Source organism: Pelobates fuscus, chromosome 9 (assembly GCF_036172605.1).
Source record: "Pelobates fuscus isolate aPelFus1 chromosome 9, aPelFus1.pri, whole genome shotgun sequence".
In the NCBI taxonomy this organism is placed as follows: Eukaryota; Metazoa; Chordata; class Amphibia; order Anura; family Pelobatidae; genus Pelobates; species Pelobates fuscus.
The window spans coordinates 147,405,695-147,421,601 of record NC_086325.1 but is presented as its reverse complement, the minus strand read 5'-3'; the positions used below and the strand labels follow the sequence as shown (position 1 = coordinate 147,421,601).

At 40.2% G+C, this 15,907-nt stretch overlaps 1 protein-coding gene across 4 annotated transcripts in view; it reads right to left on the bottom strand.

Moving 5' to 3' along the window:
* Positions 1-1,163: 1,163 nt before the first annotated feature.
* The window catches only part of AKNA (AT-hook transcription factor), a 51,296-nt gene continuing 36,552 nt past the window's right edge, over positions 1,164-15,907 (bottom strand). For 3 of the 4 annotated variants that reach the window (XM_063432695.1, XM_063432692.1, XM_063432694.1), the window contains exons 13-22: positions 13,553-13,650; positions 13,167-13,384; positions 12,093-12,228; positions 9,715-9,834; positions 9,032-9,123; positions 8,807-8,890; positions 8,612-8,713; positions 7,844-7,945; positions 7,629-7,767; positions 1,164-1,695 (exon numbers count right to left, since the gene is read on the bottom strand). In XM_063432695.1, the coding sequence (XP_063288765.1) occupies positions 1,461-1,695; positions 7,629-7,767; positions 7,844-7,945; positions 8,612-8,713; positions 8,807-8,890; positions 9,032-9,123; positions 9,715-9,834; positions 12,093-12,228; positions 13,167-13,384; positions 13,553-13,650 (1,326 nt within the window). In that variant the 3' untranslated portion in view covers positions 1,164-1,460. The remainder of the gene's footprint in view (positions 1,696-7,628; positions 7,768-7,843; positions 7,946-8,611; positions 8,714-8,806; positions 8,891-9,031; positions 9,124-9,714; positions 9,835-12,092; positions 12,229-13,166; positions 13,385-13,552; positions 13,651-15,907) is intronic. The other variant, XM_063432696.1, reaches the window with a different exon arrangement.

The window sequence follows — 15,907 nt, the reverse complement described above, 5'->3', positions numbered from 1 at the left end:
CCCACCTTAAAGGACCACTATAGGCACCCAGACCACTTCAGCTCAGTGAAGTGGTCTGGGGGCCGGGTCCCCCTAGTTTTACCCTTGCAGCTGTAAACCTAGCAGTTTCAGAGAAACTGCTATGTTTACATTGCTGGTTAATTTAGCCTCTATTAGCCGTCTCCCTGACAGCCACTAGAGGCCGCTTCCGCGATTCTCAGTGTTAAAATCACACTGAGATGACGCTAGACATCCATAGGAAAGGATTGAGTAATGATTTCCTATGGGCGGTTTGAATGCGCGCACGGGTCTGGATTAAGGGAAGTGGCTGAAGGAGTTTTAACCCCTTTAGCCCAGCGGGAGGGGGGCCCTGAGGGAGGGGGGGACCTAATAACCCTTTTGTGCCAGGAAAACGAGTTTGTTTTCCTGGCACTATAGTGATCCTTTAAGTAAAATCAGATGGCATAATGTAAGTGAAATCTGTCATTACTGATAACAGATTGAATTAGCATCACAAACACTGCATTCACCACTCTATGGTAGAATCTTTAATTATTTTATTATATGCCTAATGTTTGCAATTCTTATTTGGCCTACAGGCACTTTACTCTTGCTAGATGCAATAGAAGGTTTTTCTAGCATTCCAGTTAGTTGTGAACATTGGCAAAACCCAATAGATTTGTGCCCTTTATGATTGTATTTAAAAAAAAAAAAAAAATAAAAGTATTTAGTTTACGCTGTACATTTTTTCGCCATTTTATGGAATGTTAAATATTTTTTTTTTCATTTATTGAAAGGGACCTTTTCAACATATATTTTTTGTGAGAGCCAAATTTAGTTAATTGAAGCTTCAATTTTGAGCCGGTTAATCTTTTTAAAAGGACCCAATTATTTTCAAGAGCCCTTTATAAAGTTTGGATCCATTTCATAGTTGGCTGAAGCAATCAATAGGAGAATAAATGTAAAAGCACTTTGAGTACAAGGCCATAAAAGGTTCTTAGATAAGGTATTGATTTAAAGAGCTAAAAACTAGACGTGTAGCAATGCTTTTCAGCTGCGTCAAACGAATCAAATTCATGTTAATCTACACCAGAACAAATCAGGCCATCTGGGTCATACCTGTGCAGTCTTAAAAGAAGCCACAGGTAAATCCCGAACAGATTGATTAGTTCGGATAGGGGGTAGATTAGCCGTAATTTGATTCATGCGACGCAGGTGAAACGGATTTGTGTGTAAGTCTACTAGATACAAGCTCATGTTGCCAGCCAAAAAATAGTTAACCTCTCAAATTGTACCGAATCTACCACTGCAAACATACCTCTCCAGGATAAACGGACTGGTTTTCTAAATACTAGAATGATTGAGTGTGCGTTTTCTGCTGCCTATGACTGAACAAATGCTAACATGGAGTTTCTCCACTACATATTAGGAACATATTAAGTATAGTGCAATAATGCTCCCTCCTTATCTCAAGTCCCCAACTAGAAAAGACACGATCCTCGGAAATTGCGATGAAAGCCAAGGTCTGAGGTCAAAGAGCGGCACATTCTCTTGCTTGTCACTTTCAGCTCCTTGGCTGCCTCTAGTGCCCGATTCAGGGGCCAACGTAGGTCATCAGTATCGGAAAAGCTTGGTGGTGGGGTAAAGGTACGTGGAGGACGTATCTCTGGTACACTGTATCCCATAGGAACATAATAGTTGGGTGAAGGGCTGTACCTGAAGAAAGGTTGAAGCAAGAATCTCAGTTGAGCTGATTATTTATCTTTACATTTTTTTTTTAATCATGATTACTTTCTTTAACAAAAACATCACTTCATTTCAATAAGGATTTAAATCAATGTAATACCTAGTGTAGGAATTAAAGAGGTTTAACGTGGGATGAATATCTGTGCATGTCGATTGAAAGTTATTTATATAAACTACCGTACTTTAAAAAGTAAATGCAGCAAGCTTGCAGAGGTCAATGTCTGCATATTACATACAGGATTATTCAATGAACAGAATTGTAGCAACTTGAAATCTGAATCACAAAATTATGTCTAACTTCATGAGCTGTGACTATAGCTGATCTGGAGAATTTGTAATGTAGATGGGGACATTTATGACCAGGAAGTTGAATAGACCTTGATCCATTAATAGATCACGTGGTTTGGGATTGGGCATAGTGGGCTCTTTGCCTAAATTACTTACCTCCCCATTGAAAAACCCTATGAAAGCAGTGGGGGGCATCTAGCAAACCTTTATTTAGGTGTTATCCATCAAGTGTGAGAATGGAGTATGGGACCACTTATGGTCAGTTTAGGTTGTTATATACATCTACAGCATATTTGTTATGAGGGGGTACATGCTAGAAGTTTGAAACCGCAGGCATAGGTTATGGGTTACTTAGAATTGAATACACCAAACTCTAAATGTGTGTATTCAGTATACAATTTTAAAGTTGAATTTAGGGGTTCCCTTTGTCAGGATATTTATATCGGCAGACATTTTGTGCTATGATAGAAATTAAAAGAGTATATTGCCTGAGTCACTCAGAACAGAGCAGACTCCATTTTGGATTTCAAACTAACAAAGGGACACATAATTGCCTTTTTGTAACTAAACACTAACCACAAAGCCTGAGCTAAGGAATGCTTTGTATAAACAAACCAAGTGATACAATGAGTCTAACAGAGAAGGGAGATGGAATACTCTTCTTAATGTTAGCTTCACACAAGAAAGCCAGACACCAGTGACCAGATAAGACTCAGTAATTTTACAAGATTCCCATTGTAAGTGAAAGGCGAGACTGAGTTTAAACTGTCAATTTTAGAAATTACAGCAGGAATTGTCGAGACACCGTCTGGTTAAAATCCAAAGAAACTCTTTGAACTGACAAGTAAACTTAAATTATAATGGCCATTTCAGATAAGCCAAATTACGTCAAAATCGTCATCAGGAAAAGTTAACTGTTTCCTGGATAGGAAAGTTTAGTTAGGCGATACTGCCCTCTATGGACCAAATACCTAAATTGCTATATGCAGGGTGACCCCACCTTCAATTTCCTATTGGCTTATCAAGTAATGACGAACAGAAAGTCTGGCCCTTCTTAAATCAGGATCACAGGCTAGGTAGAGTAAGAAAGGAGTCGAGAAAAAGACAAGGAGTCAGAAAGAAGCAAGTGAGTCAGAGCGAGAAAGAGACCCATGACAAACAAATCCTGAGACTACCTAATGACATCTGATGAGAACATCTCTTTAACTGGTAAATATGCTGGTTTCATTTAATTAATATAAATTAATTAAAAAATTTCTAATAGCATGATATATGACTGGATAAATCACGGTCAGATTTCGATATTTAGAAATCTTAGTTAACTAAATAATATATAGTTATAAACATTCCATTCTGCAAGTGGAATTAAGAATAATTATATATTAGTGTGATTATATCACATGTTAGCATATCGTGATATTTATCCAGGTGTATTGATCTGCTCTAATATAAGATAAGATATCTTTGTAGGCAAGTTAAAATTCAGCTTATAGAATTTAGTAGATTTCTCTTATTGGATGGTTCCAGGAAATGACTAATGAGCTGGTTTAAATGTTATGTTATTTAAAATTACATGAGAATAGATCTTATATGCCTAGGAGGATCTAGCCAGCATTGAAAGGCTTACTCAGTTATTCAGTTAACTGCTAGTAGCTAAAGTTTTATGGCCTTTCGCAGCATTCTGAGGAATTCTGCGCTCTGTGAAAGAAAGTTTTTCTTTGTCTCTGAAGTTCCGTCATAAATCTTGTCTTGACGGGGGCGGGGCCTGGACAGCATGGCGGCTGGACGTGCATCGTGTGAGCTCCGAGCTCAATTATCGTACTCAGTCTGATTACCACACGCCAGCCAGCCAAAACGCCGAAAAAACGCCAATAAACGAGACTCACCTGCCTCTGGACCCAGCCAAGGAACCCCGGGTACACTGCTCGCGGGTGCACAGCACATCAGACGGAGCTCGTTGGAGTGAGGCCTAGCACAGTCGCCGGGCGGGCGGCGCGGCCGACCCCCCGTTCTGTGCGACTCTGGGACCTTCCAAGCTTGCCTTGCGGTCATCCCGGCGGGGGTCATCCCGGTCCACCCTGGCTTGCATCCTGCATAAAAGCAACTTACACTCCCACATCTACAGCCTAGCAGACACACAAAATGGCGGCACGAAATACCCAGCGGGACTCTGACACCCAGCAATCCGAGGCAGCGCCTCTCACTCCAGCACAGCTGACACAGGACAGGCTGGATGCAATCTTCGACCGCTTCTGGGCTGCGCTGGAAGCCCGCCAAGCTGCAGCAAGGCAGCGGCATCAAGAGGATGACCAGGAGGCTGAGGGCCGGGTGGTGAGTGGGCCCCCCCCCGATCACACACACCTCCAAAGCACAGAAACACTCCACTAAGAGATCACCCAGGCTGAGGGCCACTAGGGGTAGAGCCTCATGCCAACATCCACACAGACGGAGGATCGCCCGCAGACAGCGGCTACCTACCAGCAGGACCCCCGGCCTGCCCCTTACAGGGGAGGACTGGGACCCCTGGAGCCCCCACGTCCGTGGCAAGAGGATGCTGGCCTGCAGACCGGCCTGGGGCAGGAGGGATGCTCATCAGAGCCACCAGAGCACTGCAGCCTCCTTAACCCCCAGTGCTCAGGGCACTCGTTTCCCACCCTCGGGCATAGGCTGAACACCGGCTTGCTGCCTACAGCAGTGCCATCACTATGGGACAGACCACAATAGCAGATGCCACTGAAGGGACTCTTATAATTTATCCACATATGCCAACCTGCCTGAGTTTTCCATAGGCATACTAACGACTGCTGCCAGATATTGATTTTTATGTTTGTTTTTCTCATTTATGATTGCTAGTTTAGTGTTCTACTCAGTACTCTGCTGTATATGCTAAAGTGCCATATAGATACAGGGCCAGCGGTTTTTAACTTTGATAACTTAGCCGGGGATAGGAACAGCTTCTTTCATGTTCCACTTCATGGGGCCTAAAGCGCAGACAAGTATATGCTCCTGAGAATACCTTTACCCAACTTGCTTAGCATGTGATGCAAATGAAGAATCGCAAACACATTCTGACCACCTACCTAGGCAAGATTATCAGCCCAGCTGGGCCCTTGTCAAAATGGTTCCTACCCTCATGCATGTATGTAGCTGAATAAATATGCCAGAGATGTTACCTCGAGATAAGAGACACATCCAGCTGTTTAGACCCTCTATTGTTTATCGCTTGAAATACCTTTACACAAAAATTGTGCTAGATTTCCCATGTACCCATATGCTGAAATGTTATAAAGCGTTGGAGGAATGCCTTTGGGGTACCTCACGACCGTCTGTTATAAGCTTGTGCACTACAAAAATAAAGAATTAAAAAAAAAAAAAATCTTGTCTTGACAATTGCTGTGTTAACCATTGGAATGTGTATTGCCATTGTATTGCATATTCATGTTATACTAAATATTCATTGATTATTATCCCGCATGTTACATATTATTATTATTTAATTTGTCACAATAAATTGTATCTATTTTTATAACAAATTGTGATTTTATTTATATGGAATACATTTCACTTACATGATAAAGATCTTTGGGATCTAGAGAGTTGAAATAGTGGGCAATTCTCAACTGTTTACTATTATCATCCCATAAATATTCCCACACTTTCAATCTACCGTATCGGACAACTTTAAGATTTTAACCAGGAAATTCTACTGACTCTTTAGACTGTATGTTGAGCTATGTGCACTAAATGTGTGATTGTGAATTGCTGGATAATTCATCTAAACGGGTAGTATCACTAACTCAAAAAATGTAGCTTACAATAACTATTCCAAGATTCTGACACGTAAACACATATTATTTTAAACTTTCGAAGGTAATGTTTTATTATTGTGCCAGTTGCCTCTAAGCACCATAACTATACCAGCACCCAAACTATCAAACTAAATCATTTGAAAATTGCTTTTAAAAATATATTTGTGAAATGGATGAAGCCTGGTCACATATGAACTAGACATCTATTGGAGCTCCCCCAGTTTCCCATTCATAAGTATGGCTGTCCCACATAAGGTTGATGAATTAGGGAACAATCTACTAAATAGCTTTAAGACAAAAAGAAGAAAAGGGCTTTTCTTAATTTTCAACTTACAGCTGCGTCACAGACAGCTTCATAATTTGGTATACTTATGTGCATATTAAAAAAAACCTGTTTAAAAATTACATTTTTCTCCTATTTGTCTCTCAGGTCCTCGGCAGACACTGAATGACTGAGATAGGGAGGGCAGAAGAGACTTCTCACAGGAGGTCCCTCTGCTCTCCACCCCTAGCAACCACAGCACATGAGAATAGCACATGTGCTGCGGTTGCTATGGTAATTCCATAGCCGGTGCTGCTAGTGTTGGTGTCATGTCACTCCATTCAGATGCTGGCAATGAAGCCAGCATGTTGGCATCATGGAGGAGGTTTGCAGTGCTTGTGGAAGCCAAGCAGGGCAAATCAGCACAGAACAGAGGAGGAGCGCAGGCAGACCAGAGTGCATGTTACAGAAGTGTAAACACACCTTTCTAATGAGATTGCGGCGGGTGGAGTGGAGGGCCAGGTAAGGATACCAAATATGGGAGCTATGTATGGAACATCTACACTTTTCCAAGTTTCATTTAGCTGAGTTTATTTAAAGAGACACTGTAGTCACTAAAACAACTTTGGCTTAATGAAGCAGTTTTGGTGTATAGATCATGCCCCTGCAGTCTTACTGATCAATTCTCTGCCATTTAGGAGTTAAATCACTTTGTTTATGCTCCCTAGTCACACCTCCCTCCATGTGACTTACACAGCCTTCCTAAGCACTTCCTGTAAAGATTCTCTTTAGTTTAGAATTTCTTATCTCCTGCTATGTTAATAGCTTGCTAGACCCTGCATGAGCCTCCTGCAGTTTCATATACAGAACAGGAGATATAAACTTTTAAAGTAAATAACATCTGAAAATGAAACCATTTTGTTTTCATGGAGGTTGTGTCAGACACAACCAGGGGAGGTGTTGCAAGGGCTGAATAAACAGAAACAAAAGTGATTTAACTCCTAAATGGCAGAGAATTAAGTAGTTAAATTTCAGGGGAACAATCTATTCACCAAAACTGCTTCATTAAGCTAACGTTGTTTTAGTGACAATAGAGTCCCTTTGAGGGGTAGTTAACTGGCAGGTTTGCAAACTTGTGACTCAAATGAACATGATTCTGATTCATTGAGGGAGCCAGTTCATTCACTTGTTTGATAGTCTTGGCCCAAGCAGGTGCAAATGCTTCTGACAACATCTAAAAGGGACACTTTTATACATCGTATTCTAGCACTGTATTATAAAAAATGTCAAGCACAATGTGGACTTGAAAATTTGTTCCAAGTATAACACTAGCAGGGTTGTTATATATAATTGTCATTTAAATATCTATCTAGAAATAGACTTGTACACAAATCCTTTTCACCTGCACGAATGAATCAAATTCCTGCTAATCTATGCCCGATTGAATCAACCTGTCAGGTGAACCATTCATTCATTCATCCAGACTTAGATTAACAGGAATTTGGTGAAAAGATCTCTTAATGTCTACTCAAAATCAAACTTACATTACTGGAGAGCTGTATGAGATGAGCGGGGTTTGTATATAGGTTACTGGAGGAGTCTGATTTAGGATCCAATGCCCAAAAGGAGGTGCCTTCAGAGACCTCTGCCTTCGCCTGTTTACATGATGGTTCGATAGTCCTGCTGGGAAAAGAGACAGTCAGACAAAATTCCAGTTTCACACCTAAATAGAAAGTCTGACATGTAAAATGGGACTCACCAGGTCTCTGGGTATCAGCAGAGTCATTGCTCTCATTACACAAGGGACAAGAGGACGGCACAGGAGAGCTTGGGTCAACGTCCACAGGAGATCTTACATGTTCTACAAGAATACCCAGTATGAGTGTCGGCAGACAAATAGGATAGGAAAAAAAGCCATGGAGGCTCATGAGAACAACACTAGTATATGCATAGAAAAGCATTATAACAAAATGATTATATCAAAAACTCTTCATGATTTCTCTGCTGGAAGGACGACTCATTGGTTGATGTTCCTCTAGACGGATATAGGGGCTCTTTGTAATGATTAAGGAGTGACCCATCTGTTTAGAATCAGGGTTAATCTCTGCAATGGTGGTAAGTGGTACATAGTATGTGTGACAGAACAGCAGTTCTGCCACTTTGAAGAGACATTTTTCCCTTAAGAGCTGTTGGCGCACTACCTAAGGTTTCCTTACTCTGCACCAGACACAGCTTGGAGAAGTGACGCACACCAATCCCACCCAGTGACCGAGCTAGCCATGTTATAGCTTGTAGGTTGCCATGTTCTAGCCCCAACAAGGCCATTGCTTTCAAGTGGATTCCACACCTGCACGTATGCAACCCTTAGTGCCTGTGATTTGCTCAGTGATAATTCCCAACTTTTTACAACTTTCTAATTTAATATTTTTGTTACTTTTCAATGGTCCTAGTAAACTGTAAATGTACCAGTATGTAGGTATAAAGAATTGTGTGAATGCACTATAACAGGTTAGGAGAGTGGACATACCAAGGCTCCTGCGTCTGTTGCCTTGGCATCGCTGACAGCTGGGTATAGTTGCCTGTTGGGTTCGATGACTGGGAGATGTTTCCGGGAGATGATACAGCGTTCCTAAAAGGTAAAGACCAAGTTGCCATGATTGCAAAGCCTATGATTCCACTTATCATGCCCATCTCACCAGTTTATCTCTGCCTGGTAACTCACCCGTATAATCCCCATAGACGTGTCTTCCCTTTGAGTGTTGAGCAGAACCAATGTCTGGTACCGTGGAGTTGGCATTGGGTGGTTCTGGGAATGGACAAGGAAATAAAGTGTGAGCAGTCAGATGCCTTTAACCAATATCCTTCTCTCTAAATTGGAGTAGAGTGCTCAGAGTAGCCATGCGATGTAGGCATTTAAAGAGTAGGTGTCTTTGATAAAGCCCCTTACCTGCTCTTGATACTTTCACAGTTGCTTCTCCATTGGATAGAGGTGTAGTCCGAACATGGGCAAAATGTGGAGCTCTTTCCTCCCGTGGAATCCTGAGGTGTGTAGAAAAGGAAGAAGACTTTTAATCACTTATAGAAAAATTACAATTACTTACTCGATATTTATGGACATGTTAAATGATGCCGATGAGCTGTTAACGACTCCAAAGATTTCTGACCAGAAGTTGTTAGATAAAAAAAGGGCCCTATATATTATATTAACACTTAAGCATTGTCGATCACAATCCTGCTTTAGAGGAGTTATCAACCATTTACTGGACCATCAAAAATGTTGTGATTTCAACACTTCAATGGACTAGAAAAGGACTTTTCTATCAAATAACCAATACTCCAAAATGTTTTTAATGCAGCATTATGAAAATAAAATCTTCTGATACCTGGTATATATATTACTTGGGCTTATTTGTTACTGCTCGTTCAAATAGCCGTGAGTGCCAAGAGAGTGTCCCTACCACCTACTGCCCCTATTCTCTAAAAGTCAGCCATAACAAGTGGACGAATGACTGATAAAATCAAGTTTGTTATCGAGTTGGAAACTTCCAATTCAGCAGAGACATTTGTTGAATAGTGAATAACGGTTATATTTATCCCACTTTATATCTCTCCAGTTCACGAGTTACTCACTGAAAGTTGGATAAGTGCCGATTCTCAGTTGGTTTCTCTTGTGCGGACGGGCGACTTAGGGAGGTCTCCAAGTGGTGTCTGAGCTGAACCACTTCTTTCTGGAGCTCCTGGATGGCTTGACTGAAATAAGAAGGCAGAGCAAATGAAATAAGCATTAGAAGAACTGAAACCAACCTCCCATAACTGTTAGTTTTTAATTGCTCATTATATTCAACACAATGCCCCCAGGCTTCAACACACTCCACAGTGGGAAATAAGATGGAGACGATACGGGGAGGTCCAAAAGTACCTCCCACTCACTCTTTCATATTTCCCACAATGAATGCCGCCCTGAATCTTTTTGGTACAGTGCCCCGTACCTACTCTTCTATTCTGTCCCACATGGCCTTGGAGGACATGCGTGGGCACACAGCGCTGAGAGACAGATTGCTACATAATGGTACAGGAATAGGAACAGAATTGGTTGAATAGTAGAATAAACATAGGGTGCGACTAGGTTAAGACTTTTTGCAAAATGCAAATTCTAAACATAAAAAACTTTCTTTACAGACATATCATCATAGGAATGTCCATCTTTTTGTTTAAAAACACTTGGGAAAATACACACATGTATAGCTTTTTTTTGCTGCCTAAATACTCTCATACTAGGAAACTCCTTATTGCTATCTGTGTGTATATCTGTGTGCTATCTGTGTGTTACAATTAGTGTAGGACCCACCGATATTGGGGTACTGTGACATAGTGGTGGGCTTAACATAATACGGCCAAATGGTGTAACTGAATCCCTATATTTGTTTGCTAAGATAGGTGATTTTAAGTAGCCTCTTAAAATGTAAAACTGTGTTTTTTTTGTTTGTGCGCTGTTCCTAAATCTGTATTTTGCATTTATCTTGGTTTTTAAGGCAGCACCACTACTTAGAACTGCATGTTCCAGGTGCCCCCCAAATCCCAATTTTGCTGCTCAACTTGATATGCCACAAAATATAAAGGATTTAAAATAAAATAATTCAAACCAGTTGTTAAACAATGAACCTCATGTTTGTACATAGGTATCCAAGGAGAGAGCAGAAGAATAATAGCTGCTAATATAAGAGGTGAGATGAGAAGCAGACAGAAAAGTGAGTGAGTGAATAAATAGGAATGGAGGGAGAGAAATAAAGCATTGATGGATGGATAGATAGTATGAATGACAGAAGAAGAAAGAAATATTTCGTTTTTACTTACGAGACAGTGTAACTGGAGTCTCTCATGTTCCTGCGTCTGTCTGCCTATCTGTGTACCTGTCTTGCTGTCACTTTGTTTATCGACAGTCTCTCAAATCTCATCAATGTATACAGTATATACAATATATATATATATATATATATATATATATATATATATATAGAGAGAGAGAGAGAGAGAGAGAGAGATTGATTCTCAATGAGAACCCACAGCATATAAATCTCACTGAGACGCAGAAAGTATATCCTGGAGTAGCAACAGTATCTATTAGTTACCTGTCCCCAAACATACACCCTGCTGAGAAGAGATTAATGAGAGGGAATTTACTAGGAGGAGAGAGGGAGGGGCAGACAGATAAATTGAATGAGATATCAGGAGCAGGTGATGAGGAAATCCAAAAGAAAGAAGAGGTTCAAACAGATACAGAATAAAGAGTTAAAGGGACCCTCTGGGCCTCTAAAGCACACATCTTTGTATTCTTAACAATACAGTGTTCCTTTAACTCACTGGAACTACCTGGATACTTCTTGCAGGGGCTTCCAGCCGCAGGGGAGGCCAAGAAAATCCCAAGTTAGTTGTAAAACCATTCTTAAACTGTCCCAGATGGCGATACTTTACTACTTATGGAGCTAGGTCTATCCCTTTAAACTTTATTTCAATACTATTGCACTTCCTCCTATCTCACTAGTTGTATGGATTCTGTGTGTAAGGAAAGCCGGAAAACAGACATGCCACACGGATGCCATTCTTCGTTGTTGTAAGTGAACCAGCTGCAGGTCTGCTGCTGTGAAAGAAGGAGAACAGGTATGCCAGCAACCTTCTCCACATGGATATCAACCCCAGGACATCTCCTGCAGCATTTTATCACTCGGCGCCTACATATGTCCACTACAGTGGCTCATCCGGCAGCCCACCATGACGTGTGTCACAGTCTCACAGATTGCTGTGGTGCCCCTTTGTAGCCCAGCTGTAGCCCACTTTTGCATTTATCTCCACTCATTTAATGATTACCGTACTTGTTTCTTCTAGAGATATTGATGGGTTGGAGGTTGTATATTATTTAAGAATAAAAGGTGTAAAAAAAAATTAAAATAAAATGTTAAGAGAAGTGATGAGCACAATACAAAGAGCAACATTCATCTTTAGTGACTCACTCTCTAGCTCTGCGAGTTTCCGAAATGTCTCTTAAATGCTGCGAACTGTCTCTAAGAGGAGAAAGTTGGACGCGGGCGGCAGAGGAGCTGTAATTCACGATGTCACTGCATCTATCTCTTTCAGAATCTGTGTCACCTTGCATGGGAATAAAGATGGTTTAATGTTATATGAACAACTTAATCCAGACTTAAATTTAACATGTATTTATTTAATTCTAAGTTAAAGAGCCATCAAAGGATACAGCTATACATATCTAATAAAACAAAGAGCTTGGGATCAGCGATAACATTTTAGGAACTTTGGCTTTTGGCCTTCTTGTTTTGTCCAGCCTTGTTTTAACTAGACGCTAACATTTACAATATTATAGAATATTATGAAAACGGAAGTTCACTCTACAAATGATTCTAGAATGTGTTATCACTTGATTCTAGAATGTGTCATCACTTCTTAATGTAAATGTTGTTCCTAAGAATAGAACTATCTTGATTAAGACCATTCTCAACCCAGAACACAGCTTATGCCAGTTTACCAAAGCCAAGATTTGAGTATATTATAACATAGACATTGTCCTCCCCACCTTGTATCTACAGATACACTGTGAACTTCACAAAGCTGAAATTCACTATTTCTTGGACAACTTACAAAGACTCAAAAACATGAACCACTAAGCAATAAAAAAAAATAAAAAAAAACTAATATGGTCAGATGAGTCATCTTTCACCTTGTTTTTACAGGTAGAATTTACATTTCTAAAAAAAAAAAAAACAACAACAAAGAATACCTTCAACCAACAATGTCTATTAAAAGCTTAAAAATCCTGCATTTTGATATTACCAGCGTAAGGGAGGATGTAGACACCAAGGAATCCTCTGCTTTTGTCGTATTGATTAAAAACTATTTGCAAAAACTGGAGGAATCACACCCAAAACATCCAAGCCCCATAATCATTCTTTAAGTCCAAGAATCTAATGGTGGACCACACATCATGTAATGATGATGGTGAATGAAATTAACAAATTCTAGAATAGATTGTAAAACAGGCAACATCTAGAGAAATATAACGAGACACTTACTGGCCTGACTCTGCTCTCTGCCCTCACTCTCAGTCAGACTCTTAGGTCCTGGGGAGGGTGAGCTGACCTCAGATGGTCCCAGCCACCGGTTACCTTCCTCCCTTTTACCCCACGAAGTCTTGTGTATCCTGAATTTATCATTTTCCATCCTAGAGGGCTCAGACTCAGTCCTTGGAGGAGAATTTGTGGAAGAAATTATTACAGCTGGTGGTGCTTCCCTAGAGAAACAAAAAAAGAAAAATGAGAAAACAGCTGAAACAGGAACACAGAGAACTCCTAACAGAACGAGAGAGACACAATATGAAGAAAAGAGTTATGTATTCATCTCAAGACGGAGAAGACTGAGAATGATATATAAAAATACAGAGAGAGGTTTTTGGTAATACCTGATTTGTTGCAGCCGGTTCCGCTGTTTTTGTAGAGGAGATTGTCCACTTTCTGACCCCAGGAAACCGCTATCTGTTTCTGGAGACACAATCCTGTCCTGTTACAGGGAAAAAAAAAAACCAGCTGATGGGAAATGGGAGGAATTATGGCGTAAGCAGAAACAAATGCTAGTGAGGAAGTATGCAAGGGAAGAGATAGACACGGGGAGGGGGAAGAGGAAACAAAGTATTGATGCAGAGTAAAATGGAAGAATACGGAGAGGACAAAATATGGAAATTAATTTGGATTTAAATGAGAAGGAGGAAGAAGAAGAATGTGGGGAAGGGATTGACAGGAAAAGGGGCATGAACAAGGAAAACTAAACAGTGAATGGGAAAGAGGCATAAATGCCTAGGTTATTTTAAATGCATTATAGAGATGTATCAAAAAGCAATAAAAAAGTGAGATCAATCATATTCACTATATGTAAAAAAACGTTCCAAACTTAAGAATTTGGTCCATGCACACCAGTTCACTAACTTTCGTGAAAACCCAGTGATAAAGCATTCACGAGATACTACAGTACATATCTAAATGTACGCCCTCTACTTCCTGCTGAAAAAGGTTAGGTTATCCCTGCAGAGGTTTATTTAGCATATGGGCAACGTCCAGTGAGCTTAGTTAACCATTGACGGTATTCATTCCTTAAAGGAACACTATAGTCACCTAAATTACTTTAGCTAAATAAAGCAGTTTTAGTGTATAGATCATTCCCCTGCAATTTCACTGCTCAATTCACTGTCATTTAGGAGTTAAATCACTTTGTTTCTGTTTATGCAGCCCTAGCCACACCTCCCCTGGCTATGATTGACAGAGCCTGCATGAAAAAAAAAAACTGGTTTCACTTTCAAACAGATGTAATTTACCTTAAATAATTGTATCTCAATCTCTAAATTGAACTTTAATCACATACAGGAGGCTCTTGCAGGGTCTAGCAAGCTATTAAGATAGCAGGGGATAAGAAAATCTTAATTAAACAGAACTTGCAATAAAGAAAGCCTAAATAGGGCTCTCTTTACAGGAAGTGTTTATGGAAGGCTGTGCAAGTCACATGCAGGGAGGTGTGACTAGGGTTCATAAACAAAGGGATTTAACTCATAAATGGCAGAGGATTGAGCAGGGAGGCTGCAGGGGCATGTTCTATACACCAAAACTGCTTCATTAAGCTAAAGTTGTTCAGGTGACTATAGTGTCCCTTTAAGGTTTAATATACTCCAGTAACTGGAGTATTTCTTTAATTTTCTTTGTAGCCTCTTAGCTATGCAATTTCCCCTAAAATACTTAACAGCTGTAAAAATTAAATAATTGTACTTTCTTTTCTTAGCTCTTTACATTCCTCACCGTTCTTTTCCATAGTCGCCCATGACCGCTTCCCCTAAAATCTTTTGCTACTCACTAGATTCTCTCTCTTACACCAGCGATGGCTATTTCTTTTGTTCCGGTCAGGCATTTACTCAATCACTAAAAGGAGCAAACCACAACCACCGCACTTCTCACTGTTCCTACTTTTTCGGAAATGGCAAATGCTTTCTAATAAAACAATGTTTTCCAATCTTTATTGTTTTACTTTATCAGTAAAATAAAGATTGCTGAAAAATAATGAATGAAAAGCTGAAATTCCCTTAATATTCAAATTGTACCCGGAATGAGCAAGAAAAGCCTCTCTGTCCTAACAATTCTGGGTGCTCTATACTGTTATATAAACGGTAGAGAAAAACTGTATTGCAATTAGGCATGTGCATGGGGTACATTTTTGGTTCGGTTCGGCATTCCGCAATTCGGCACTTCGGAACTTCAGCATTTCGGAACTTCGGAACTTCAGCATTTCGGAACTTCGGCACTTCAGCACTTCGGAACTTCAACACTTCGGCATTTCGGAACATTGGCATTTCGGGATTTCGGGACTTCTCTTGCAGCCGCTTAGTAGATAACTTAGTAGATAACTTAGTAGATAACTCCCTAATTCCCACGGTATTAGGGAGTTATCTACCAAAAGGCTTTTATGAAGCAGTTTTGGTGTATAGATCATGCCCCGCAGCCTCACTTTTAAATTCTCTCTGCCATTTAGGAGTTAAATCACTTTTGTTTATGCAGCCCTAGGCACACCTCCCTGCATGTGACTTACACATCCTTCCTAAATACTTCCTGAAAAGAGTCATCTAATGTTCACACTTCCTTTATTGCAAATTCTGTTTAATTTAGAATTTCTTATCTCCTGCTTTGTTAATAGTCTGCTAGACCCAGCAAGAGTCTCTTGTCTGTAATAAAAGTTCAGTTTACAGAGCAGGAGATACGTTACATCTGATTGAAAATGA